Genomic DNA, 27,722 nt, shown 5'->3' with positions numbered 1-27,722 from the left:
TCCCAATGCTTGCCTTTTACCTTGCTATTCAGCAAAGACTAACGAATCAATGATGACTTCTCAAAGTACAATCTATTAGGCCAACATACAAACCTTTTCATACTTAAGAGGAGAGACAGATGGTTTATATGACTTTTAGAGATATAACCATGCTAGAAACTCTTCCGCCTTTCAGTGAACTTAGGTGGTATTACTTTTGAGACACTGAATGATCAGAGAAAGCTAAGTAATGAGTGTCTCATATTTTTAAAAAATTAAGGTTCACTAGTAAAACATGTGTGAGCAATGATAATCAACAACTACCATAACATGCAGAAAATCCACACTACAGAAACGATGATTGTGTTGGAATTTGTCAAACAAGTATTACAATTTTATTTAAATGAACCTTTTTAAGTTATTGAGCCATGTTAAGGGAAAATATTAATTTTATTAGAACTTGAACAAATGTTTCACAAAGAAAACATTTTAACAAAATGGTATGGTGGCATAACAATAACAAAAAAGAACAGCAAAATGTGTAAAAGAAATATAAGGTGGAAAATTATTAAATATCTCATAATCCAGTGTGGAAATAAGAAGTCTAAATTTAAAAACAATGAATTTTAAAAAGCATAACTATAAAACAAAAGTTAATGCTTGTGCTATCCTAACCACAGACACATTCTTCAGCAAAACTTTAAAAGGCAGAGTTATATTTTATGGTATTTAATATATTTTTTCTGTTTTTTTCACAGAAATACAGACTGCTTATTCAATCTCACAGTTGAAAAAGAAATTTTAAGCACTGAGAAATAAGTATTCTACTATTTAAAATGACTGGTGAGGCAAAACAATTGATTAGTCTTTAATGCTGTATTTTTCAACTGTACTAAGGACTTGACCCAACCAAAACAAATCTTAAGCTTCGGAACTCTCTAATGCCCAAGGAACGCCTCTGCCTGATTGCCATATATGGGAATCAAGAACCTAGTAATCATAGAGCACTCTCAGGGACAAATGTAGGAAGAGAGGACACAACAGAGTTTTCACAATTTTAACAAGCAATCTGTCACCATTTCAGACTACCAAATGCTAAAGACAAATTGTTTAAGTATATATCCCCACCTTTGCAATTTATATCTAAACACTGATATATTCATTTTTTAAGCAGACCACATCAGGTTAATAATGGTATAAATCAATTTGAAAACTATAATAAACTACTTCAAGAATAGGTATATTTTTCCATTATACCTTGACCATTACGCAAAGATGCAATTCTTACTTTCTTGGTAGTGAAGCCTATGGGAAATTAACTTGGAAATGTTTCAAAGAGATTGTCAACCAAAACACGTTTCTACATGATTGTCATTTTAAAAGATAACAAATTTCATGTTTTTAAATGTCTTAAAACAACACAGTTGTAATGTTTATAAACATCAAAAGGCAAAAATTTAATAGTTAAGCCCTTTGCATTCTGAATATTTGAAATTTACACAATATGCCCAATTCAAACTTAAAATGAGGTATATTTTCTTTTAAAACATTAGATATCCAGCAAATATGTAATACCAGGAGCAGTTTCAAATTACAGTATATTCACAGGCTTGCTTTTTGTTTGCTTGTTTTTGCATTGTCCTGTCATATAACACACTGCGATGAGTCTTTGGATGTGGCATCTAACAAAAAAGAAAGCTGCACATGGTCACTCTCTGTGTTGAATTGTAAGTATATGAGATTAAAAACATCTTTGTGGATTATTTTTAAAACATGATAAACTGCATTACCAAACTTTAATTACGATTTTACATATGTAAGTATATATTAGAGATCATCTGTGCATTAACAATTGTATAGGGAAGCACTAAAAAACAAAAACATTATAATGATCTTATGGCAGTGCTTAAGAAATTGAGAATATTTTTATATGAAAAACCTATGCTGTAAAAAAATCTGAGTCAAAGTTTTGCTTTTTGATTGCATGGGTTGCAACCCACAGAAAACAAGGAATAAATTGGTCAGGATATTTTTAGTTTAAGAAGCAAAAATTTAGGAACCAAAATATGCACACCACTGAAAATACTAATTCTTAAAATTATGCGGCTAAAAATTAAATCACCCTGTCCAGCAAGTTCCAAAAATTTCACACATTTCAAACATTAAGGCAACTTTTTCCAACTAAACAGTACTTTATAAAAATAGATGTCACTTCAAAACATTATATACATAGTGACAATAAATTTAGCTAGTTGTAATATTTAATACATTAATAAAGTTTCACATATTACAAAGAAATTACACTAGGTGCTTGCATATATGTGCAAGTAAAATTACAACTTTTAAAGTACAGGTTTTAAAACTGAGCGTAGTGAACGTCCTTCTTTAGTGAGTTCTCGTGTCACACACATACATGGCAAAGGGATTGCTTCCTCTCGTTTCTCGACAACATTGTAACTGCATTTCTTCAAGTGGTCGGCCATGCTTAGGATGTCAGCAAATTTCCATTCATTAACAGAACAAAATGCAGTACTAAATCGCCATACCTACAAGAAAATTCTACTTTAGATTTAAACAAGTCAATCTGTAGAGAATCAAAACACACTTTTTGCTCCTACTGCGTACATTTCTGCTATTGCAGAAGCATCCAATATAAAGTTTCAAATAGCTATAAAATTAAAAATTGGCAAATCCTTTAGGATACAAATATATCTGTCAAATATTTACAAGGTAAATCACTTCTATGACATTATGACTTCAAAAAATTTAAAAACAATAAAAGACAAAACTCAGTATTAAAAATCACACCCCAATCTGGCTTACCAAATGATTTTTATAAAATTAAAACTGCACAAATTCAGAGCCATTTCCTAAAATATTATGTACTGCACACTATTCTTTCATACTCTCCGACTGGCTATCTAGAACTAACCACACTCTGGAGATACAATGCAAGTGTTTTTCTTTTTTTCTCCAGATTTTTCTCTCCCATTCCTATTTATACTATCAGTACTAAAAAATACCTTAGAATAATGTATGCCAAGGTAAGCTTATTTTCCTGCTGTTCACAAGTACTAAAGGTGCTTAATAATATTCAAGTACTTCGATTTGTTCAAAATCGCTCTGAAATTTTATATAAAAATAATATTTGTAAAGTGGATCCTATTTTAGTTCATATCATTGTAAAACATGTTTCTAGGCAAAATATTCACCTGCCATCCCTATTCATGTCTGTAGGTAAAAATATTGGCTTCTTCCCCTTTTGTCCCCCCAACAGCTCTAGGCCCTAAAGCACTGTCAAATTATTAGTCCAGTAAAGACTGTGCCCCATGCCCCTCATCTTTACAAATGAAACATATAGCTACCTGAACATAAGTAACAAGCATGAATGCAGAGCAGGACAGACCTAGATAACAAGCATGAATGGGGCAGGACAGGCCTAGGCATCCCTGCTAAGTGTATCAACAGGCAAATGTTGATACAGGGAACAATTTATAACGCGTTGAACAGCAGATGCTTTAGAACAAGCCTGTCTAACCCGGGGCCCGTGAGCAGCATGTGGTCCAGGACAGCTTTGAATGCAGTCCAACACAAATTCGTAAACTGTCTTAAAACGTTATCTGAATTTTTTTTTTTTTTTTTTTTTTTTTTTTTTTAGCTCATCAGCTGTAGTTAGTGTATTTTATGTGTGGCCCAAGACAATTTTTTCTACCAATGTGGCCCAGGGAAACCAACAAATTGGACACCCCTGCTTTAGAGAGTGCCAGATTTAAGCAAAACCCTCAGCATTTATTGCTTCTCAGGAAAGCAAGGTAATATCTTCTCGGGGTGGCTAGATGTCTTCAAATTTTGTGGGAAACCAATTATTTGTCAACTAGCAATAGAAAGTCCCCATTGTTCAGCACAAGGGTACCCTCTATACTCCTTAGGGTTATGATCAATTACCCTTTATGGAGTAATTTCCCAGGAGTCAGTGAAGGCCTAGTGATAGTATAGATGTCACTAGCCTCCCTTACCATTCCCTATGCTCACAAAACTACAAAGGCATTAGTTTTCTTTAAGCTTTGGCAGGTGAATTAGCTGAAAGATTCAATGGAGACAGGCAGTCTCTCTACTTCCGTACAACTGAGAGTCTGCTGAAGCAAACTTAGGAAAAGCAGGCAAAAGAAAATGTATGACTCCCCCTGCTGATTACAAGATTTCTTAGTAATGGATCCATCTTTCATCCAAGTACGCATCAAGTATTTACTGAGTGCCTACTACATAGTAGCTGCTATGCAAGGGAGTATTTTGGTTCCCTGAGAGTCCCACTTCTCAAGGAATTTACAGTCTAGTGACTGAAACTGATCAATCAATTTCAAAACAGCACAGTGAGTTCTTTAGTAGAGGTATATAATGGAGCACCACAGGAACACAGAGCAGTGCAACTCTCAGAAGGTGTCAGGGTTTGGGTGCCAAGAAGCTATCTTCAGGAGGTAAAACCTGAAGAGTAAGCAGGACACAGCAAGAAAGATGAAGATCAAAAGATGGAGAAACCAGTTTCCTAAGTCAATTAGTTGGCAAGCTTACTTAACCTCTGTTTGTCTGTAAAATGGGGACAGTGGATTATGTAAGTTAATACAAGTACTAATGCACACTGAGTAGCATATTGCAGGTGCTCAAGTGTGAGTATTAGGGATGGCATACTTTAAAGACTTAATGCAAGAAAAAACATTAGGGAACTGTCAGTAAATCAACATGGTTACAGTATAAAATGAAAAGGAAAGTGAAAAGATAAAGATGAGATTACAAAAAGTCTCAAATGTTTTATTAAGGAGCTGGACTCTATCCCGGGGTGATGAACAAATATTAAACACGTTTTTAAGCACTGCAGTGACAGTGTAAGAACTGTATTCAAGAAAATACATATCACATTAGCTCTTGTGTAGAGAATATATTTTAGAAGGGCCCAAATGGAAGTAGGAACCCAGTTAGAAGGAAGCTGCTGTTGTAGTCTAGGAGACTACTAAAGTTGGGAATGAACTTGGGAAATGGCAGTGCAAACAGAGAAGCAAACCTGAGAGGTATGAGAAAGGGAAAATAAACAGGACTTCATGATTATCTGAATAAAAACAAAGGGGGGAGAAAAAGCAGTCAACATAACTCCTAAATTCCTGGTTTAGGAAACTTGGTGATGATGGTGCCACTTTCTCAGACTAAGAGGGGGAGGACTGGAGTAGGCTGGAAATGTTGAGTTTGAGAAAGCTGTAGGGTAATCAAGTGGAAATGTCCAGTAGATGCTTGTGTATAGTGGAGCAAATGGCTAGGATACAGATGTGTGACTAATCTATATAACTGATGGCGAGTTAAATTTGAAGAGTAGGTGAGATTTTCTGCAGGAATGATTATAGAATCCCCAAAAAACATTTCACTCCATATGTCAATACTAGTAGGCAAAGATAAAAAGACCATACTAAGAGTGTCCCATCCCAAAGGGAAGAAAAGATACAAAATCATATGGAAAACAAAAATACACACAAACACAAGTGGTAGAAACTTTCTGCCATCAGAAATTCCCTTTTGGGAAAAAAAAAATCATGAAACAATTTATGTGATCATTTATTGGTCAAAGCCTCAGGGAAACCAAGTGGATGTAGAATTCTGAAAAATCAGTGCAATGAATGAAAGAAAACCTAAAGGTGCTACAAATAAAGCAACCAGTTTGAATGCTGTGCAACTAAATGTAAAGTTTATCACAATTGTTTCCACTTTATAAAATGTAAAAGTTTCATATTGTAAGTGTTCAAAAATAAAAAACACTTTCAATCAAAGATATCTGTAATGCCTTCCAGGTCCTACTGAGTAGTGCCAAATAGAAGCTGAGCAAAAGTAGGGTATCACAGAAGGAAAATGGTGTAGCTTGAATTTGCTTAGGTCTGCCTAAATCTCCAGCTCAAGTTTCCAATACAGTATGCATCACTTCTTTGGACTCCACTAAACCGAGTCCCCACCCAAAATATCAAATCCTACTGCCCTACTGTTTTCGCACATGAGCCTGAAGCATTTCCTCATTCATCCATTTATGTTCCTCTGGTCACTTTAATATATGACCATAGTCGTAGTTATAACTTTTTCTCATCTCTCGCTATTTAGGTTATACCTGAAACAACCAAATCCTAAGAACGAAATGGCCATAGAATGGAGAGACAATTACAAGCAGGAAAAAAACCCTCTTCTTACTTCCTCCATTATCTTATGATGCAAATTTTTCAGATGGAGTCCAAATTAGAAGATGGTAAAATGGACCCAAACAAAAAAGAGTTGTTATAGAAAAATTGAGAAACATAAGTGGTCTCTGCCATATTAGATTATAATCTAGTTCTAGTAAACCTATAATTATGGCAAACAATTCTAACTATCCTAGTTCATTATTAATTTCCATTAAAAAAATTCTGTCATCACATTGATTTAGTAAGTTTTAGGGAATGGTCAATTTCTCAACAAGATATTAATTGTATTAATTCAGCAGTATTACGAAAGCCCTCTTTATGTCAAATAAAAGGCTGTAAAGATTACACTAACCTTTTCTTTTATCTGCCATGATGAATTTCCTTCCGGATACTTCCTTTTCCCCCACTGCAGTATGACCATGCCACGAGACTGAAGCAGGCTGCCACACACATCCCTCATTAACTTGGATACACATGAGAGCTGGCATAAACTGAAGCCATCAAGAAAGCCTGCAATATGCTGCAGGACCTCAAAAGGAAGACTACTTAGATGGTCATTATGTAATCCCAACACACAGTTTCTAGCAGGCTCCACTAATACTGTAGATACACATGGCTGAACTCCAAATGACCGCAAATGGCGATCATGTATAATCTTCGCTCCTTGTATTGATGGACAAAATCTACGCTGAGAATAGGTACAACCATAGTAAGCTAAAGGGCACCTCTGTTCCATCCAGCCATTGAGTCCAGCATGAATGTCACCATGCACATTCTTAAAATGGGAAGAAAATTCTTTCCTTCTAAATAACTGTCCACACACAAAGGTAAACATTGAACGCTGCTTGGGTTGGTACCTAGCGACACATTCCAATACTAAATCCAGCCCAAGTGTCTGAAATGGACTTGGATTTGAAAGCTGTGGATTGGCATGATCACAAGCTGAAGCTGAAGCTATCTCCCCAACCATTGTATTTGTAGCTAATATCGCAGATGGAAGTGAAAAAGTCTGAGTCCCAACGTCAATATGATAAATATCAGCCATGCGGCTATCAGATATACCCCGACCTCCTGGAGAATCTCCTAGACAAAACAGCAGTGCTGCTGTGATCAGATCTATTCCTTGGAGGCCCATGGGATCTTCTGCAACTTCCAAATCTGATGTATCTACTGCTTTATCTTCCTTTGGTTTAGACCAACATGAATTAGAAAGAAAATTGAATGAAGGAGCATGACTGAAAGATAAGACATCCACATTCTTCAAGTCCCCTAAGTCTACTTTTTTCCAACACAATTCACCTTCATCCTCATCATCTGGCATGAGGATATGCTGAACCGTGCCATTAGGCAAAGCACTGGATGGTATTATTTCCCTAAGTTGTGCTGCTACCGCAAGTGAGCTGGAAGGTTTTGAAGTGCCATCTGATGCCACACAGTCTCCATTTGTTAAGTTACTTTGTTTTGAATCACCATGTAAATTCTGATTCTGGTCTATGACCTGGGTACATATATTTTCCAAAGGAAAGCCATTACAAAGAGCTGAAGTGTCATAAGAACTTGTATTCAAGTCACATAATAAATCACTTGAACCATTTTGTTCAGACTGGGCATTCTGATCTGTGTCATTGTAGTCAATTCCGCCTACTGCTCCTATCTCCTCCTCATAAAGATGATCTTGGTCTTTCAAGTTTTGATCCTCTAAGCTTTCTCTCGCATTTTGCTCTTCATCCATGTCATTTGGGATACTTGTATTTAACATGCCAATGTCTCTTGTAGCAGTATTCAGGATATCCAAAGCAGCAGCCAAACTTCTGGTTGTTTCTACAGTAGCTTGATAAAGTGCACCATAAGATTCTTCATCAACAGACACCAAACCATTAGTATGTGGTATTTCTGGGACACTTGATTTAACTGAGATTTGTTCTCTAGGTTTGGATACTTTATCAGTTGCTTTTGACATCATGGTGGCTACTTTGAGGGATTCTAAGAGCATCCTTTGGTCTTGAAGGGCCAAGGCCATATCCAATTGTGCCACTTCATCAACATCTCTGCTTAGATTTTCATATGATTTCCGGTCTGCATAACTAACTGGCCATCGATTCCATTCCATAGTACAGCACACCACACTTGCAGGACACATTTCCAGATGTTCAGCAACTTTATTTCGGGCCATGGTAAACGGACATCCAAAGTCACTATTTAAGCAAGGCACTCGTTCAAATGGACATAAAAGTCGATGCTCTTCAGCTTTACAAGAATGGAAAACTGCACCACAAACCAATGGACAACCAATCAAATCACAGGAAATCCCAGGCTCTGGTCTAGTCATGCACCGTCTACTGACACAATTCACACAATGGGAATGCTGCAGCTGCTCCTCCATAATGGCTAGCACAGCTCTGGTTGATGAAATGGAAAAAGATAAGAAGTTAGCCAAAAAATTGTTGATTTTTCAAAATTGTTTAATACTTAAATCACTAATGTATCTAATATCTTGGTTTATTTTAGGATGACATATATAAAATAAACATATTTAACCAGTTAATTTTACATATAATCAATGTCTTGAAAGGACGTAAGCACTTATATTCTAGTAACAATTCAATACTATAGAATGTCATAAGGGCTCATTTTTATATACCATATAACAATATGTCTAAAAGCGTAAAAGTTTCAAAATATATGATTTAAATTCTAATACTGTATACTATATAATGCTAAAAACAAGTTAATGTGCATTTTAGATTTCAGAGTGTTTTCACTTTTATCTTTCTAATTTCAACTAAACTGATTTTGATTGTACCCCACATTGCAGAGACTTCATATTACTAAAAAAGAACAGTATGAATTTCATGAATGTATTTAAAACTTTATTAGAAGTTTTCTTTTCATTCCTTCTAAATGAATTCATTTAAGATTTCATCTATTGATCCCTCCTTCTATATATGCCTTAATAAATTCCACAACAAATTAAGTCTTAATTAGAACATACAAGGAATTTATCCAGAAAATAAAAGTTCTAGCTCAAGCTCTGTGGCTGTGGGCCAATCACTTACTTTTGAGGGTCACATTCATTCACTAAATGCCTATTTATTGTTTATCATGGATCAGGCACTGTGTTCGGTGTGGCAATATGAAGATTAGCAAGTCACGGTGCCTCCTCTCAAAAAGCTACAGCAAGATGTCAAAGACAGTAAAAAGTGTATGTCGTTTTTATGTGGTCCATATGATAGAAGTAAAATGGTACCAATAGAGAAGATAATAATCAATATGAGTAGGGATTAGAGAATAATTCACAGTAGTCTTGAAAGAGAGGTCTTAAGTACGGGAGGGTAAACTGGTAAAAACGAGAGGAATTCAGTGCTGAAGTAATAGCAAATGCAAATACCAAAAAGCATGAATTAGCAAAACCTCAAGTTCCCTAGTATTGTTGGATCACAGGGAAAAATGCAAGGTATCTGTAAAAGATGAGGCCAGAAAGGAATAAGGCAAATCATAATGAGTGCTTCATGCTGCTCTAAAGAGTTCACACTTTTACAACTGGAAGTCACTGAGAATTGTAAGCAGAGAAATAGTTCTATAAAATAACATGAATGGATTAAGTCTTTCCTGCTTTAAAACTTGTACTGTAACTTTTATAAAGAAAAGTTTTACATCAAAAATAAAAGTCTAACCATAATATATTGACTTAATTATAATTAATGAGTCTATTCAATGTATTTTTAGTATAATCAACTTCTTTACTGGCGTGTTTCCTATTAGCAATAAAAACTTAAAAGATTATTTAACCTCTAAAAACTAATAGTCATGGTGTCTCAAACCTGTAATCCCAGCACTTTGGGAGGCCAAGATAGGAGGGTCGTTTGAGGCCTAGAATTCAAGACCAGCCTGGACAACATAGTAAGACCCTCTCTCTACAAAACAAAAACAAAAAAATTAGCCAGGCATAGTGACATGTACCTATAATCCCAGCTACTTGGGAAACCAAGGCAGGAGGCTCAATTGAGCCCAGGAGATTAATGCTGCAGTAAGCCATGATTGTGCACCCCCGCATTCCAGCCTGGGTGACACAGTGAGACTCTGTCTCAAAAAGTGACAATAATAATTGAAATAATAACATAATATCTGCCCTTTGCCACCATTTTTTTTTCTTATCCAGTCAAGCTTTCTAAAGAAAAATACCACCAAAAACCTTCTAATCTCCTATATGTCCTTTAACTCTCTATTCTGGCTCTATTTTTACTACCCCTATTAAAACTGCTCTGCTGAGAACCTCAATACTAAATCTGGAGGGCATATTTTTCCAGACCCCATCTTCCGTGGCCACTGTATCGTGATGATGACTAATCTCTTATTTTGGGACTATTACATCCTCTTACTTTTCATGATGTCACTCCAGTCTTTCTCCTACCCTTAGTTTTCTTAACTATTCCTCAATAATAATTACTTAAATATTGCATTTCTTCAGGGCTTGTGTCATTTTTTGCTTATTCTGTACATTCTCCCTGGGTGCTTTCATTTTCTCCAAAAGTTTCAATTACCACACATATGCTGAAAATCCATCTATACATCCTGCCCAGATTCCTCTTTCAAACTCCTCTTCACTCTCTACAATGGATTACTTATTATATATTTCTACTTGTGTATGGCACGGGCAACTCAGTTCAACATTTCCAAAATCAAATTGCATTGTAGTAGACAAGAATTTTCTGGACTGGAAGGTGATTCTTACCCTGTTTTCTTCACCTCAGTGCATAAGACATTGTTAACCCTATGACATATTTTTCCATAAAATCTATCTTGGCTCCAGGTAACTAATTAATCACTCCTCAATTGTTATTATCTTTTTCTCCAGTTGAGGCATGAGTTTTCTCAAACTAGAAGAACAAAAGTGTACCTGAATCATCATCAACAGAGTTTTTCTTGATTCAGTAACAAAGTTCCAAATTGATATTATGGTGTTCAATGATGTCAAAGAAAAGACAAGGTACATACTCAACACCAAAACCGTATTTTTAAATTGTGTTAAAAATTACAAATTATGAGTTGAATATTTTTAAATGTTTATCTTCATAAATTTTAAAGATAAGTATAGAACTATAAAAATAGACATACTAAAATAGTCATATAGAAAAAGACTAGTGACAAACATTTGTAAATTAACCAGACATTTAAAGAGAAACTTTATTAAGAATTACAACAAATCTTACTGAGTGATTAGATTGTGAAACAGTTGTAGCTTTCTTATTTTGCAAGAACTAGACTGAGCTGATCTCACATGCTGAAGGTTACAAGCTTGACTGTTACTAAGGGAGAAACCTAAAAATACAAGCAGTTTCAACAGAAGTAACCAGTGCTCTCAGAACTTTTAGGGACACTTTATGTTACTGTACACACCATCACATGACACCACCAGGGAAAACACATCTTAAAAATATCACTTAATTCAAAAGCGCTTAAAATAGCGACTGCTTGAAACAGGGTCTGAGTTAAAAGCAAAAACAGCCATAATTTTCAAAGGTAGAAGGAAAGTAGTCAAGCTTCAAATAAATAGTCTCTTTTACACTATCCATCCCCCTTTGAATAAGGTTTTAAAAAAGCATTCATAGCAACAAGTTCATAACATTTATTATTTTCTGAAGTAGACTTAGAAGGAAGAGAGAACAGTAATTATGTGCCTATTTTATCCTTCTTTACACGTCTTTGTAACAACCTGGAGGAAACTGAGGTTCAGAAAGAGTAAGCGATTTGCCAAGGTCATCTACCTAGTAAGTGGCAGAGCTAGGACTATACGTTCTAGCTCCATGTCCGATCAACATCCATGGACAATAACAGGTATGTTTACTTATAAAAGTTTAAAAACATAAGGCGGCACTTCTGTAACTGGTGATCCAATGTTAAGACATTATGTGAGTAATGGAGATTACACAACTTTGTTTGTAGTTTATCCCAGTACTTAATCACTCCTGTGGTCAAGAAAGTCTTTTGGTCTCTTCCAATTTTAATAGCATTTTACTCTGCTTTGAATATATATGTTTTAAATTATTTGAAGAATAATTTACATAGATAATGCTCAGTATAAGTGTACAAAACATTACATTACTAAATTTAACAATTCTTAAAATAGCCATACAAATGAGGAATGAATTTCAATTCCATTTTCCTATTAACTATATTAAGAAAAAAATTAAGAAAATACAGTAGTCAATACTAAGAGTATTCTGAGTATTGAATTTAAAACTCCCCTAGATTCATCCTCCACCTAATCAAGACCACTAGATCAAATTAAACGTGCCTTTATAAAGTATTTTGCAACTGCCTGTAAATCCTGTAGAACAGGTTTAAAAACATCAATCTCTTATTTATCAGTTACACAGCAGGCACAGTAGAAAACAACTAACATCTCTAATAATTTACACTTGAATTTAAATTATTGGAAAAGTTTCGCTGGACCTGAAAATATTAGTAAATCATCAAATGTTTTCAATTCTTTCAATTTTCTCTAAGAGAAGTTCTTTGCCAACTCATACTCAGTGGCTGACAAGCAATTCATAAAAATAGTTCTAAGACATGGCATTTTCCCATATAATGAAATGAGATCTTGTCATTAAAGGCATAAATACATTGACCTCAAAAAAGTATTTTTAAAAATTCATTAAAATACATAAGGAGGTAAGTAAATATAAAGAAGTGCAAATTAGCATGATTTTAAAACATAAGAGTCATCCAATGTATTCAAAATAACCTGCTGCTTCAAGGCTGTTCCTAATGTCTGCCTTTACCTCTAACACACAGACAGATACACATATCTTTTCCTCCACACACACCCCTACTGCCTCAACCCTAAATCTCCGCTTATGTGTTCCTTTTCCACATACTCCAAAGACAAGGTATGGATCCCCTATTGTGTGTACCCATTACACACTGCCTTTTTCCCTGGTAATACTAGTGACTACTCTAAGTAAGTCATCGTTTTGTTTAATATCTATTTCCACAGGAAAACTATAAGCTCCATGAAAGTCAGAATCATCTCTGTCTCATTCATTCTTATGTTCCCTACATTCAAAATTCTGCCTCAATTAGAGACTCATTTGTGTTAAATACACGAAGAATTATAAGGAAATAATGAAATGGACAAATCAGAGTCTTCATTTCATGGAAAACTACATATTCCACATAAAAATACCTTACAGATCTGGCATCAATCAAACTGAATCAAAATTACTTCACTGTACTGGCCATAAAAAGTCAATGGTGCTCAAACATATGTTGAGCACATAAGTAATATGTTTCAGGCATTATATATGGAGTTAGACAAATCATCTATCAAAAAAGCAAATCAGAGAAAGTTAGTTTCAACCTTCCATTGTTTTAAAATCTTAAATAATAATAATATGAGAAACACAGGAAGAAGCATTTACCTTATATATTTCTACTATTTTAATTCCCTAATCAAACCTGCAGACAAATTACTGGAAAAAAAAAAAATGAATACAGAAGCACTGGGTTCAAAAAGAAAGGAAGAGATTAAGGTCTACACATGCAAAGGTGCCTGAATAGAGAGTGAGAAAAAGAAGTTCAAAATAGGAAGTGCTATCAGCCTACAGCTTAGTATTACAATTAACATGGTATTAAATAAAATATACTTAAAACAGTAATATACTGTTCCAATGTAAGGCTGATATAAAACTATAGACAGATTTGTTCAATTAATTAACCATTATTACAAGTTAAGTCCACAAATGAAATTTCAAATTTAGCAATCACTTATCAGCTCTTCCAGTGCAAATCTCATCCCTTGTAAAGTCCAGAGGTACTAGTGCATAGTACCTCTACTGACTGATCTGTTTATCAGGCGCACTCAGCTTTAAAAAATGATAATAAATCTACACCTCAGTTAGGCATCTTATCTTACTGTTTAAAAAGAGGTGGGTTTGGGGGGCATTGGTTAGACAAAATTAAAAAGACATCCTTAAATTACCAACTCAAAGCACTAGCTTTCAATCCCAAATGGCTAAATGGATTACAATGTATACATTCTTTTATTAAACTTTCGTTTTCATTTATAAAATGGATGACCTAATTATATGGATTTCTTTTACGTTTTATTGTTCCAGATATATCAAAACATATATTCTTCATTTCTAAATATGGTCATGGTCATGAGTAGCATATTCTAAAGCGATATCTATTTGCAATGTTCTCCACTAAATAAGCAAATGAAACGATCACAGACTTACATAGGAAATTGAAATAGTATTAATAAATATTTAATACTCAGACTAGAACCTATTTGAGTTGATACTCAGATAAAAATAATCCACCCAAATGGCAGAACTCAGTTTATTAAAACAGGTAACATGACATGGGGGAATGGGCTTCCAAGGAGTCTCAGCTTAGTGACCTTGAGGCAGTTACTTTACTCTGGAAACAACCTAGAACTTTAAAAAGGTTGTTTACAATTATGTGTATGTCCAATAGGATATAAACATGTAGTTCTCAGAAACCAGATGTACTTCGATTTGCACAACAGCCACACTTACATACACAAAAATTGTATGTGTAATTATTTTTATGAGATCATTAATTAAATGCAATCATACGAAGAACTACCTAGTAATAACATTATCCATTCTTTAAAAAAAAGATTTTCATAGACTGGGTTTTAACTGATCCGCCTGTCTGCATCTAACATCTATCTACCTAAAATATAGAAGCAACTTGTTTAAGGCCAATCTCCTCTATTTCATCACACTGAATTTGAATTTAATTTATATTTTATACAGCCTTTGACTCAATTGTTTTATGTCAAAAAATTCTACAAATACAATGACATTCCATAGTATGTACTAACTCCTTTTATCAAATAAGCAGTCTTAGGAACTGAATTAAAAGACTTATCCAAAATCATACGGAATAGCATAGGGCTTACCCATTAAAATATTCACATCTTAGAAACATGTTATATCAAACAGTAAGCATTAACTAATGCCTATTTTGGTGACCTTAAGGTACCTCTCTATACACGCTATCATTACCTATATAATATTGCTTTTTAATGATATATTAGGACACTTTTTAGAAGAAGTCTCCCAATGCTAGACCGGGAGAAATACTGGATTGAAATTAAATACCTAGTACACTTAGTATACATTAAAGTGTGCCTATATTGGAAACCTCAGTTCTCTTATAGCATTCACGAAACTCCTCTATTTCCAGAATTTAAAAAAAAAAAAAAAAAAAAAAAAAAAAAAGTTACGTCACGGCACTAAAGTGCTAGGTAAAAACAAATAGCAAAACACCATGTTACCCCCAATTAAACTTCTGTGATGAGAAACAGTGACTAAGCATTAAGAAGAGTGATTCAGCGGAAACCGCATATTGAAATCTAACCCTCTGAAAAACCCTAAAGGTTTATTTTATGCTACTCTTTTCCTTTTGCCATGTCAACAACTGGACTGCTTTGGAAAACCTTAGTATGAGCAAATGCAAAACCTGTTAATATAATTTGCATAGGTCTCTAAAGAACAAACAGTATTGAAATTGAGCAAATGGAAATTTAAAAAGTTTGGGATTTTGTATTAAAAGAGTTTTAACTTAATCTACACCGATATCATAATGCCCATAAATAACTTCATCTTGGATCAGAGTCAACGAAGTAATCATGGAATAAAAGGTCAATTCGTTCCCAAGCATCTTTTATTTGGGACTTACGACAGGGCTCAAAAAAAAAAAAAAAAAAAAAAAAAAAAAAAAAAAAAACAAAAAACAAGAGAAAGGGAGAGGGAAATGGAGTACTAGGATCATGGTAAATACATACTGTTCTGCCTCTTTGCCTCTATACTCCCAAATACACACGTTAAAAACATATTGGCAGATTACTCTGAATTCAGCACGCGCTCTATAAACCCCTTCCAAGCAAAGCAGTTCCAAGGTGCAGGTCGTGGAACACCACAAATAACCTCAGGTCTGCAAAATAAGGAAGTTTCCCTTTAATAACGACCGAGGCTAAGGATAAGATCCTCTCACTTCCATGAATGGAAAAGTTACCAACTTTGCTCATCCCGTGCAGACAGTGGATGATGCCTCCCTAATCTTACTTTAACCCATTTGTCCCCAAAGAACCCAAGTTTCTAAAAGCCAGACTCAACAAGAAGCTTAGGGTTCCCTAAGTTTAACTCCTCCTTCGTCCCTTCCCAATACACAGACACACAAACTGGGGGGAACACGGAGGTCGGTACCCTCGGGGCTTGAGTCGCCATTTGCTGACCTCAACGGCTGGCCCGGCATGCTGCCGGGCGCGGACACCAGCGCCACGGACGCCTTCTCAGCGCGACCGGACGGCCGACCCGGGACGCGTAAGGACCGGGGTCAGCCGCCTTTCCTCCACTCCAGGCCGGGCCCGTCAACCCCACGGTCGCCAGCGCCAGCGCCTTGATCCCGGCTGCCGGCCTCTAACTGCCCAGCCGCCGCCTCGGTCCCCGCCGCAGGGCGGACGGCGCCGGCCTCCCCTGCCGGCCTCCCGACACTCACCGGCCAGCGCGGCCGAACCGCGGCCCAGGCCCTAGCTGCCCTGGACGTCGTGCCCAGCTGCTCCGCTCTGTCCCGGCGACGCTCAGTGCCCCACACAGCCGTCCGGACCGCCTCCTCCACCCCTCTTCCCCAGCCGGGCCGCCGCCTTTTCTCTTCTCCAGCCGGCCTACCCCAGAGGCAGCCGCCCTCCTGGCGCGCCCCGCCCCGCCGCGCCCCGCCGCGCCCCGCCCACCCGGCCCGGCCTCTGCCGGCAGCTGGGCGGGGACGCGCCCGCAGGCCCGGCGGGGACGCGCACGCTGCCCTCTGACCCGGCAGCCACGTGGCTAGAGTAGGGTCTGGAGAGAGCTCCTGCTGTGGCGAGTCCTGTCGTTGGATTCCCGCGGCGCCCCGTGAGGCTCCGCCCTGGCGGTGCTACCAAACCCTGTTCGATTTTAGAATCTTACATTCCTAGAGGGAATCCTAGACCCCTCATTTTACAATTGAGGAAACAGGCCCCAGTAGCATGACTTGTTCCCGCCGCTAGTTGAAGGAGAAGCAGCCCCGATCCCTTGACTCCGGGGCACTGCTTTCCCTTTGGCTCATTTTTGGAGGAAATGGGTCAGCCCTTGGTCGACCTTTGGTGATTGCCGCCACAGGCCTTCCCGCCGGCTAACTCAGCGTGCCCAAGTCCCATGACTTAGTGCCAGGAGGGTGCTGTGACCCGTTATCCCCTGTCGGGTTTTATGTCCCCCGGGACGGAACGCAGCCCTGGATCCCGGCGGGCGGCAGAGCCTCTCTGGAGCTCAGACGGGACAGCCCACCAGGGGCTGCTTCTGTGAGGGGCTGAGGCGTCATTCCGGGAAGGTAATTAGCTGGGCAGGGGGCTTGAAGCCGCTTTTGCAGTGTACCTTACCTATGACTGAGGAGTAAAGAAATCCCACAGGGCTATATCAAAGAATGGATGTCCACGCCCCAGCTGCCACCACCAAGCCTTGGTCTACGGCCGTGGGACAGTGATTCCGAGCTCTGGGTGGTGGGAGCCGCTCACGCGCCCCCGCCCCTCTGTCGGGGACTCCTGCCCACCCCTATGGCAAGAGAATTACAACAAAGGGAAGATGGCTGTAATCCTAGCAGTGGGGATTGGGGCAGAGCCAGGAAAACACTGTTGTCATCCTTTTTGTGGCTGCTTCTTTACCCCCTGCTGTTGTGCTTTGGGAAAGAGAGCTCACACATAACTTGCTATCCTACAGAGAAATGACTCTCAGACCTGTCGGTTTTTCAGATCCGTAAATTAAAACAAAGACTGAGTTAGGAACTTAGATTACAGAGTAAAGACTGATTCCTTAAATGATTAACTTTTTGAAAAATTACCTGTTTCCCTTATTTTGCCTAATTTGACTGCAGACAGGCTCTGGTCCTCGGTTCAGACCTTGAGAACCACTGTCCAGAGAGCTACATGGTCAGGATGGGGAAACAAGCAGGATGGCCTGTTGGGAGAGGATGTAGGTGCTGCTACACTATGGCCCCCCTCCATTCTTACTGTCCTGGATTGAGTCACAGACCTTTCTTTTGCTTTAGTTGTCTTCTTATAAAGGATCTAAAATAGATTATCTCTAGAACCCTTTCCAGCTTTAAAATTCTGTGAATCTCTAATTATACTTTTTGAGATCTGGGGCTTTACCTTCCACTAAGTCATCTAGCTGACACAAGGTCACTCTCACCCGCCTGAAGCTGAGTCATTCAGGCTGGAAATCTCATTGTCTTCTTTTCCCCTTCATCTCATTAATTTTCCGTGTCCAGACAATTATTTAAAATCCTTTTTTTCTTTCACCTTCATTCCTAGTTACTGTTAAATCAAGTTTAGCCTAAAGCAGCCTCCTTACATATTTTAAGTTCAGCCTAAAGGTTTCTGTGTACACGGTGACCTATAATAAGTGGAGGAGTAAACAGACCATAGCCCACACTTCTGTCAATCACTGAGTTTGGCCAATCAAATGTAGCCAGTTGTTTGAACCTCGTTCAAATAAGACAAACCCTAACCTGTAACCAATCCAGCTGTTTCTATACCTCAGTTCCGTTTTCTGTACGTCACTTTCCCTCTTCTGTCCGTAAATCATCTTCCACCATGTGGCTGTGCTGGAGTCTCAGAGCCTCCTCTGGCTCAGGAGGCTGCCTGATTCGTGAATTGTTTGTTGCTCAAACTCCTTTAAATTTAATGTGGCTGAAGTTTATTTTAAACATTATTGTCTTAAACAAATTTGGATTTCTGCTGTTGCCTAACCAGTCCTTTCTCCTGCACTGTCTGCTATCTCAAATCCACTATCAACACAATTCTTCCTAAGACACTCATTTTATCTTGTTATTTTTGTATTCAGACATCTCGATGGGATGGTGTCTTAGTATGTGTATTAGTCAGGGTTCTCTAGAGGCACAGAATTAATAGGGCAGATACACATAAAACGGAGTTTATTAAGTATTAACTCACACAATCACAAGGTCTCACAATAGGCCATCTGCAAGCTGAGGAGCAAGGAGAGCTAGTCTGAGTTCCAAAACTGAAGAACTTGGAGTCTGATGTTCAAGGGCAGGAAGCATCCAACATGGGAGAAAGATGTAGGCTGGGAGGCTAGGCCAGTCTAGCCTTTTTACGTTTTTCTGCCTGCTTTATATCCTAACTGCAATGGCAGCTGATTAGATGGTGCCCACTTAGATTAAGGGTGGGTCTGCCTTTCCCAGCCCACTGACTCAAATGTTATTCTCCTTTAGCAACACCCCCACAGACATGCCTATGATCAATACTTGACATCCTTCAAGTCAATCAAGTTGACACTCAATATTAACTGTCCCAGTCTGTTTATGCTGCTATAACAAAATATTACAAACTGAGTAATTATACATTACAAGAAATTAAAATTATAAAGAAGAAAAATTTATTTTCTCACAATTCTGGAGGCTGGGAAGTTCAAGATCAAGGCATGGGCAGATTTGGTTGTCTGTTAAAGGTCCCATCTGTGCTTCTAAGATAGCACATTGAACACCTCTTCCTCTGGAGAAGAGTAAAGCTCTGTCCTCATAGCAGAAGGTGAAGGGGCAAGAGTAAAAATTCCCTTTGCCAAGCCCTCTTATAAGGGCACCTAATCCCATTCATTCGGGCAGAGCTCTTAAAACTCAGTCACCTCCCAAAGGCCATGCTTTCCAACACTGTTGCATGGGGGTTAAGTTTCAATATGAATTTTTGAGATGGGGACAAAACCATTCAGACCGTAGAAGATGGCTACCTAGAGCCCATGAGATACAGTCTCAACTCCTATCTTCAGTTGCTCAAAGTAAATCTTTCATTTTAGCCTGATTTGTTTCTTTCTTTTATCTACCAAACACTATGCACAGTCCAATTCCAATCCACCTGTGATCATAGTAAATCTGAGGTTCCTGCTTCTTAAATATACAGCTCTAATACCATGTCCTCTCTGAGAGGACTCTGTAGCAAATACTATCTGTTTTCAGCACTTTTACATGTACCAGATGGCACTGTTACCTTTTTCACAAATATATATGTAAAACATATAGATTCACATGTAGATACTGGCTCACAGATTATCTCCCAAATTCATGGAAGCAGATTTTGTACCACTTTTATATCTTCCCCAACTATCTAGTATACTACCATGTACATTGTAGATGCATAGTATTTTATTTGAAAAATAAAATATTTACTTTTCCTGTCATTTGACCTTATCCTCATTTTCTGTGTATCTTCTATTTACCTTCTATTGGTGCCTTTCCAAGAGAATGTATCAAAGTGTAAGGTGAGCAGAAAGAATGCCAGAAATCACAAATTTCTTTCAATATACCCTCCTCTCTAATATACATGTATTTTGACATAGACTTCTAGAGGAAAGCTCTCATCTGTATGACTTAGCCACTCAGAGAAGTGACGGGGACCCTGGAAATTCAAGGTTTTTTAAAAAAAGGAGGAAAGGGCAATATTAGGTTTAACCTACCTGCTGCCTTAGAGGAAAGCCTTACCTGCTCCTCACATCACACCCCACATGCTGTCACATACAGGCTTGGACAAGAACTAATGGTTTTTTCTAGAGGCCATACCCAAGTTGAGGAAGGAATAAGAACTATAAAAATGACACCACAAGTACAAAGCCTTGACAAGACTAGACTGTAAGAGAGAGAAGTTATCAAAGAAAATAAATTCAGTTGCTAAATAAAGTAAATTCAGCAACCAGACAAATGGCTCTACCCTTTGTTCAATGTTAGGATAAACAGACCTATGTTCAAGTAGGTTTTCTTTTCCAACTAAACCAGCCTGTACTCAGGTAGCCCAGGGCCAAGGCAACAGATAAGTTAGCACTAAAGTCTAAGTCATGTTCTAATTAAGGATCATTGCCAGAGACAAGTGTTATTGGGTGGGGGCTGATTTGCAGCTGTGAAATCGTGGGACAATCAGAATTACCAGCTGGGACTGTGGTGGGAAATACCATTCCTCTTTTATGATATGCTCCTCTGGAATTACAAGAAAGAAAGAGTCAGTTTGAATCACCTAATTCCCAGAGTCTAGAATCTAGTAGCTATAACTATAGTTCCTGTATAAGTTCATTTGAAGTATGAGGAATATGATAATTAACATACAATTATATGATAATTGAAGCAGCCTGCCAAGGGTAATACTCATAACCCAAAGTCAACCTTGCAATTTTATCTAAATTTTCAAGAGAATTTGAACCGAGGCAGCCTGGAATATTGGAAAAGCAGAAGACCAGGGTTTTGTTCCCGTACACCACAGACTTACTATAGGACATTATTGAAATTATCTATCATGTTCATTTCAATATTTCACAGTTTGAATTATTGTAATTAGATTTCTTAATATAGTGCCTAGCATACAGAATATATGCTCATTAAACAAATAAAGAAACAAATGAAAAATCCCCTTCCCCTAAAGGTTGTACCTCAAAGGTGTTGCATTTGAATTTTGGGAAGCTAACACTTATGGGTACTAAGTCTGTGCTTAAGCAGATGATCAGGTAGCCTTCTCTCAGGACATCTAAAAGATATCCTTTTAGATCAGTTGTCTACAAATATATATGTGACTTTGCTAAGCGAACAGCACTTTTTGATAGTACATTTTCAGATAATGTTTAATTTCTATGTATACATTTCTCATTATTTGAAGAAATTTGGTATAGATTAAGTATCTGGGAGAAACCACTTTTAATTTACCCCATAAATGGGCTCACTATTTAGTTCTCAGGTCTACTATACTCTCTATTCAATTGCATTTGTAGCAAAGTCAAATGTCTTCATATAAATGCCATGCTAGTAACAAGAAGAGGGCTCAAAAGAGGTTGTTGGGATTAGACAAGCACATTGTTACTAAGTTGTTACTTAGCTCTAGTCTAATAGCTGGTGCCACATGTGAATGGAGGAAATGGTGGCAACATATTTTCTGATTATTTTTAAAACTCCTGGAAATTCATATAACTATGCAAAACAACATGATGTGGTTTTCAAATTTTTAAAAAACCCTGCATGGGGAAAAAAATCTAACACAAAAATGTCTACATTTTTATCCCCCTTGTTTTAGTGACTCATCCAACAGGTGATAAAACAGAAGTTCATATTATTTCTGTGCCTTGCCTGGTTTCCAAACCATTTGAGTCTCATTTTCCTCTGGAGGTAGATTTCCTATGCTTAAATACTGACTCATAATTCCTGGTAATTATTTAACCTTTTTGTCCAGGAGAAAGACTCTCAGATGGCCCCCAATGACCCATGTCTCCTACTGTTCATGCGTAATCTTCTCTTGAATGAGGACAAGAGCTATAACTTGCTTTTTAACCAATTAAATATGTCAAAGGTGTTAGGGTATCACTTTCATGTCTACGAAAGATTGTGACTTTTGTCATGCTGGCAGACTCTCCCTCTTGCTGGCTTTTATGAAACAAGTTGTCATGTTGGGGAGGCCCACATGGCATGGAACTGAGGATATTCACTGTCAATCATCAGTTAGGAATCCAGGCCCTCAATTCAATATCCCAAAGGAACTGAATCCTGCCAACAACCACCTACATGAATATGGAAGCAGATCCTTTCTCTATCAAGCCTTTAGATGAGACCCTAGCCCTGGCCAACACATTGAATTGCAGCTTTGTGAGAAACCTTAAAACAGAGGCCCCCACTAAGCCATGCCCTGATTTACAGAAAATATGAAGTTGTTTAAGCCATTACGTTTTTGATCATTTGTTGTATGGTGATAGATAACTAATACATCAGATCCTATTTTTCTCATCTCTAAAATAGGAAAGAATAGTATTCTCCCCTGCCCCAACATCTGCTGTTTTGAGAGTTGAATGAATTAATATCTTTAAAGTACTTAGAACAGTGCCTGGCACATGTGAGCACTCAATAATGTTAGGTGTCTTTTTTTCAGTCAGATCCTAGAGGTAGTCAAGTATCTTAGCAAAGAAGGGTAGTAGACAGAAGCAAAAGGGGCTGTCTTTGTGCAGCTTCAAGTGACGAATTGTGACATTATTTTAGGCAAAGGAAAGTTCTTTCCCACTTGTGTTCCACCATGGGGCAACTTTGCTGCAGAGCCTGATAGAACTACAGGGGCGCTACAGAAGCCAGGGGAGCTGTGCCCTTATCAGAATAGCTGGTTGGCCTTGCCCTCGATGGACTGGGCAGTGACAAGGAGGCCCAAGCACAAGATCATAAGTGGATTTATTCTTGAGCATTTCTAACAAGATCTCTGGAAAAACTCAGAAACAACTGAGTCATCCTGTGCAATGGGCCTCTGAGAGATATTGAGTCTACTCATTAAGATTTGTAGTGGAAGCCAGGTGCAGTGGCTCACACCTTAATCCACACTTTAGGAGGCCTAGGTGGGTGGACCACTTGAGGTTAAGAGTTCAAGACCAGCCTGGCCAACATGGTGAAACCTCATCTCTACTAAAAATACAAAATTAGCCAGGGTAAGTGGCACACACCTGTAATGCCAGCTACACAGAAGGCTAAGGCAGGAGAATCTCTTGAACCCAGGAGGCAGAGGTTGCAGTGAGCTGAGATTGTGCCACTGTACTCCAGCCTGGGTGACAAAGCAGGACTCCATCTCAAAAAAAAAAAAAAAAAAAAAAAATTGTAGCTGAAACCTGTTAAGCCTTGTACTTAAGCAAGGCTGATAATCCCAGTAGGTGAAGGGACAGGGTCTGTTGTCTATCTAGTTTATTCCTGTATTCCCAGAGCCTAGGGGAATATGATATACTCAATGTTAAATAAATGTTGGTTAAATGACGTTTGTGTTACACCAATAATTGTAAATTGTTGTTGCTTCATATTTTGAGATGGCAGCACACTTTTCATAGACCTTTCTCTGACCTTACATTTTACAGTAAAGGAAAGAAAATGCATTATTACATTGAGATAGAAGCTTACCTGCACACAGCTACTTTGGGACATTTCAGGGAACAGAAGCAAGGTGGTCTTCAAGGTCAATGGATTTTTTTCCACTCCACTGAAATATCTAAGGTGACAAGCAAGCTAAGCTAATTTGTCTTTCTAAGACAGATTATTTCCTGAATAAATAAAGTATCTAGCATTACTTTCATTTATCCTTAGTTACACAAAGTGATTCAGGATGTATTTAGAGTATCAAAGATGGGACTGGAACAGGAGAAAGAAATGTGTATATGCAAGTCAATAATTATGGGTTGATATTAATATTGTTCAATGTAAATCAAGTTGTTGCAGTAAGAAAGACTCTATCACATAAGCCTTGAAAGTAAAAATTGTAGATTTGGGGGAGTTTTTCCACCAAAAGAAGAATTGGATGTCTTCCAGAGCATCAAGGAATGGTAAGACCTAAAAAAAAACTCACTTTCTAAATTGAAAGTCACTTTCTAATTTGCTTCTCCACTATTCAAAGGGTTAAAGGTAAGCATGCTCTCCATTCCTATCAGCTTACAAAGCTGAAGCTAGTACCTGGCAAATGGCCCCCTGATTCATCTCTAAACTGACATCTTCTGTGGGAAAACAAAACTTTAGGAAAGGTATCTTTTCTTTTCTTCTTCCTCCAAGTTGGGAAATCTGAGGTCTCTCCAGTGGTGGATATTGAAAGACAAGTCATCTGGGTGGAGCACAATGTTATCAATTTGTTCTTTTGGTAATTTACGAGGTCTTGTGGAATCACCTATTAAAAGCAACCCTGAAATGAGCAGTATTTTGTTTAGAATAATGGACAGTTGGTAGCAGAAGAGGATCTGAGGCATGGGAGTAGGAGATTTCAGGGGCCTCAAGATGGTGAAAGAATTAAAAGGGAAGATGGAGGCCTCTCCAAGTCTAGCCCTGTATGTGAACTTTCTATTTGTTGCTAAGTCTTGAGAAGCAAAGTCTTCCACCCAATAGCCTTTCTGTTTCTCTGTTTCTTTTTCCTCTGCTTCCGTATCTGTGTCTGTTTCTTTTTTTAAATGTGAATTACATAGTAATATGTGACATATCAAAACTACACAGGTTGCAACTCTGACATCATCATCCTCAATTTGCCTTGACACCCTGGAGCAAATTTTTAATCCATGTAGAAGTTTCATTGGGTATCTGGATGCAAAGGAAGAACCAAAGTATTTACCCTTAATATCCTTTTTATAGAAATCCTGGAGCCAGCTGATTGGCATTTAATGCCCCCTGAAGCATTATGACTTTTCATATCACTCATATTTCATAAATAGAAAGGGCAATAAAATCAATTTCTGAGCCAGAACCAGAGTGTAGGACCACTGACTCCCACATAATGTGATTTAATTAACAAGATATTGAGAACAAATACACTCAAACAAAAACTAGATTAACTTTACATTGACTTGCAGTTTGCTTATAAGATGCTTAGTTTCATTTCCAACCTGAAATGGAAAGATCTAAAGCAAACCCACGTGAGTCATACATTAAAGCCTATGTCACCACAACCCAAATGCCTTTGTCATCTTCTCTGGGTGTTTAATTTGTCCCGAATTTGTCCCCAAGTCTTTCTCAGACACTCCAGAGCTGAATTAGCTTGCCACACCCTGATTCTGCTCACCCACTTCTCAGTTTATCTTATGCAGAGAAATATTATAAACAACATGTGCTTCTATTTATTTCCCTCCTTAGTGAGGTCACACAATAATATTCCTCAGAGAAACAGAACAGTCTAATGCCTCAGTGCTAAGATAACTTCGGTTGCTTCCCACATTTGGTTAAATGCTTTTAATGTTTATAAAAGAACATAAACATTTGTGAAGTAGTAGGGGAAAGACTTCAGAAAGAAACAGAAGGCAAATTTTACAGAGCTAGATGATGCGACGAAGTACATCAGAGTAAATGCACATGATCTAATTGTGTTGTGCAAACTCACGGTTTAGAAGACCCTGACTTGGCATAATAACAGCAACATGAAAGCTTCCTTGAGTCTACCTAAGAAGTCTGAAAATATATGGATCTTCAAATCTCGGATAGAGTGGGGACGGCAGGGAAGTGGATGATAAATAATCTGCTGAGAAGAGGGATCTATCACCAAGGCTGGAGTGCAGTGGCGTGATCTCGGCTCACTGCAACCTCCTCCACCTTTCAGGTTCAAGCAATTCTCTTGTCTCAGCCTACTGAGTAGCTGAGATTACAGGTGTGCCCCACCATACCTGGCTGATTTTTGTATTTTTAATAAAGACAGATTTCACCATGTTGGCCAGGCTGGTCTCAAACTCCTGACCTCAAGTGATCTGCCCACCTAGGCTGATCTCAAACTTCTGACCTCAAGTGATCTGCCCACCTAGGTCTCCTGAAGTGCTGGATTACAGGCATGAGCCACTGTGCCCAGCCAAGAAAGTCCTTTTTATTGCTTATGGGGTCCTATGACATAAGGAAAGCTGTGAATATCCACAATAACTTTCAGCCTCAGCCAGGTTTTTTTTCAGTAAGAGCAGGTGCCGGGAACCAGAAGGGCTGAAACTAGATCACACAACAAGTTGGGAAAAATATTTCTACTTTTTACCTTCTGCTCTTGCCTTAGGACTTGAAGTGCTGGCTTCGACACAGTTCTTTTACTTTGCTACTTTCACTAGCAGAGGCAAGTTCTTCCCCCAAAAAGTTGTGATAAGTACAACTGAACTAAGTTAATTTTAGGTGAAGTGCAACCCCCCCATATTTGTGTAATGCATTTAAAATGATTTCAAACCATTTTTTATAACCAGTTGTAAGTTCACTATCAATCTCGTGAATTACTCAAGTTATCTCTACTTTGCATTTGGAGAAATAGGGACAATGAGCATTTAAGCAAGACACCCAAAGTCTCACAACATAGAACTGGATGTATGGCTGTGGTCTCCTGATTCCATATTTATTCTCTTTCAGGAATATCTGAGTTCACCAAAAAACAAAACAAAACAAGAAAATAAGTTAGATCTTACAGATTATTAATCCTTTTATTTTATTTCATAAATGCAGACAGCAAATGCCTGTCTGAAGCCAGAGTGTTAATCATTAGCAGTGTCAGAATAGCTGTAGCAGCCTTACTGTTTGGCACCCATACCTCTGTGATGTAGCACCTTGCATAAAAACAGCAAAATGTCATATGGTCCCGATGCTTCCATTTTGAGAATGTTTAGATGGCTATCCTTCTGGAATTGTGGAGTCCACAACTTGCAAATCCAAATAAAGTGACCATGTATGGCTTATTTCTATATTGTTGCTACATGTCACATATAGGCTGATTAAAGATCAAATTTCCTTGCTTGTAAATAAAATTGTGGCATCTCAAGGTAAAACAAAATTGTTTAAACTAATGAGATTGTGTGTGCATGAAGAGAAGAAGAGCAGGGATAGATAATTAAAGGAGACTTTGGTGGTGACAAGATTAGGATCTAGGTTCTTGAACTTACCCTATAGACATCTGGGGTTTGTGAGCCAAGGACAAGAGTTTAGTGAGTTGAGAGAGACATCTGTGGTAACTATGGGGACAAGTAGAGCCTAGAAGGGGAAACAAAGCAA

The 27,722-nt window shown here is 38.0% G+C and overlaps 1 protein-coding gene and 1 long non-coding RNA gene across 3 annotated transcripts in view; one reads left to right on the top strand and one right to left on the bottom strand.

The window, feature by feature from the left end:
* Nucleotides 1-351: 351 nt before the first annotated feature.
* On the bottom strand, nt 352-16,913 carry FBXO30 (F-box protein 30). Of its 2 annotated transcripts, none has more exons than XM_025384475.1 (3): nt 16,722-16,913; nt 6,541-8,587; nt 352-2,525 (listed from the first exon to the last, which is right to left on the bottom strand). In XM_025384475.1, exons 2-3 carry the CDS (start codon nt 8,569-8,571, stop codon nt 2,322-2,324), a joined length of 2,235 nt encoding a protein of 744 aa, XP_025240260.1. In that variant the 5' UTR covers nt 8,572-8,587; nt 16,722-16,913; the 3' UTR covers nt 352-2,321. The 2 variants fall into 2 exon arrangements, with proteins under 2 accessions (XP_025240260.1, XP_025240261.1); XM_025384476.1 differs by having other exon boundaries at nt 16,811-16,907.
* Nucleotides 16,914-17,007: 94 nt separating this feature from the next.
* LOC112623427 overlaps nt 17,008-27,722 on the top strand; it is a 72,533-nt gene continuing 61,818 nt past the window's right edge. Inside the window, exon 1 of the long non-coding RNA XR_003119134.1 lies at nt 17,008-17,564. This is a non-coding gene — a long non-coding RNA (uncharacterized LOC112623427). The remainder of the gene's footprint in view (nt 17,565-27,722) is intronic.

This window comes from Theropithecus gelada, chromosome 4 (assembly GCF_003255815.1).
Source record: "Theropithecus gelada isolate Dixy chromosome 4, Tgel_1.0, whole genome shotgun sequence".
NCBI classification, from domain to species: Eukaryota; Metazoa; Chordata; class Mammalia; order Primates; family Cercopithecidae; genus Theropithecus; species Theropithecus gelada.
This window is presented reverse-complemented; position numbering and strand designations above follow the sequence as displayed.

What these genes read in the sequence shown, in the direction of transcription:
- FBXO30 (XM_025384475.1), bottom strand. Translation starts at nt 8,571, where the DNA reads ATGGAGGAGCAGCTGCAGCATTCCCATTGTGTGAATTGTGTCAGTAGA. An exon ending in CATGGCAGATAAAAGAAAAG is followed by an intron (nt 2,526 to 6,540) that starts GTTAGTGTAATC and finishes ATTTTCTTGTAG; the next exon opens with GTATGGCGATTTAGTACTGC.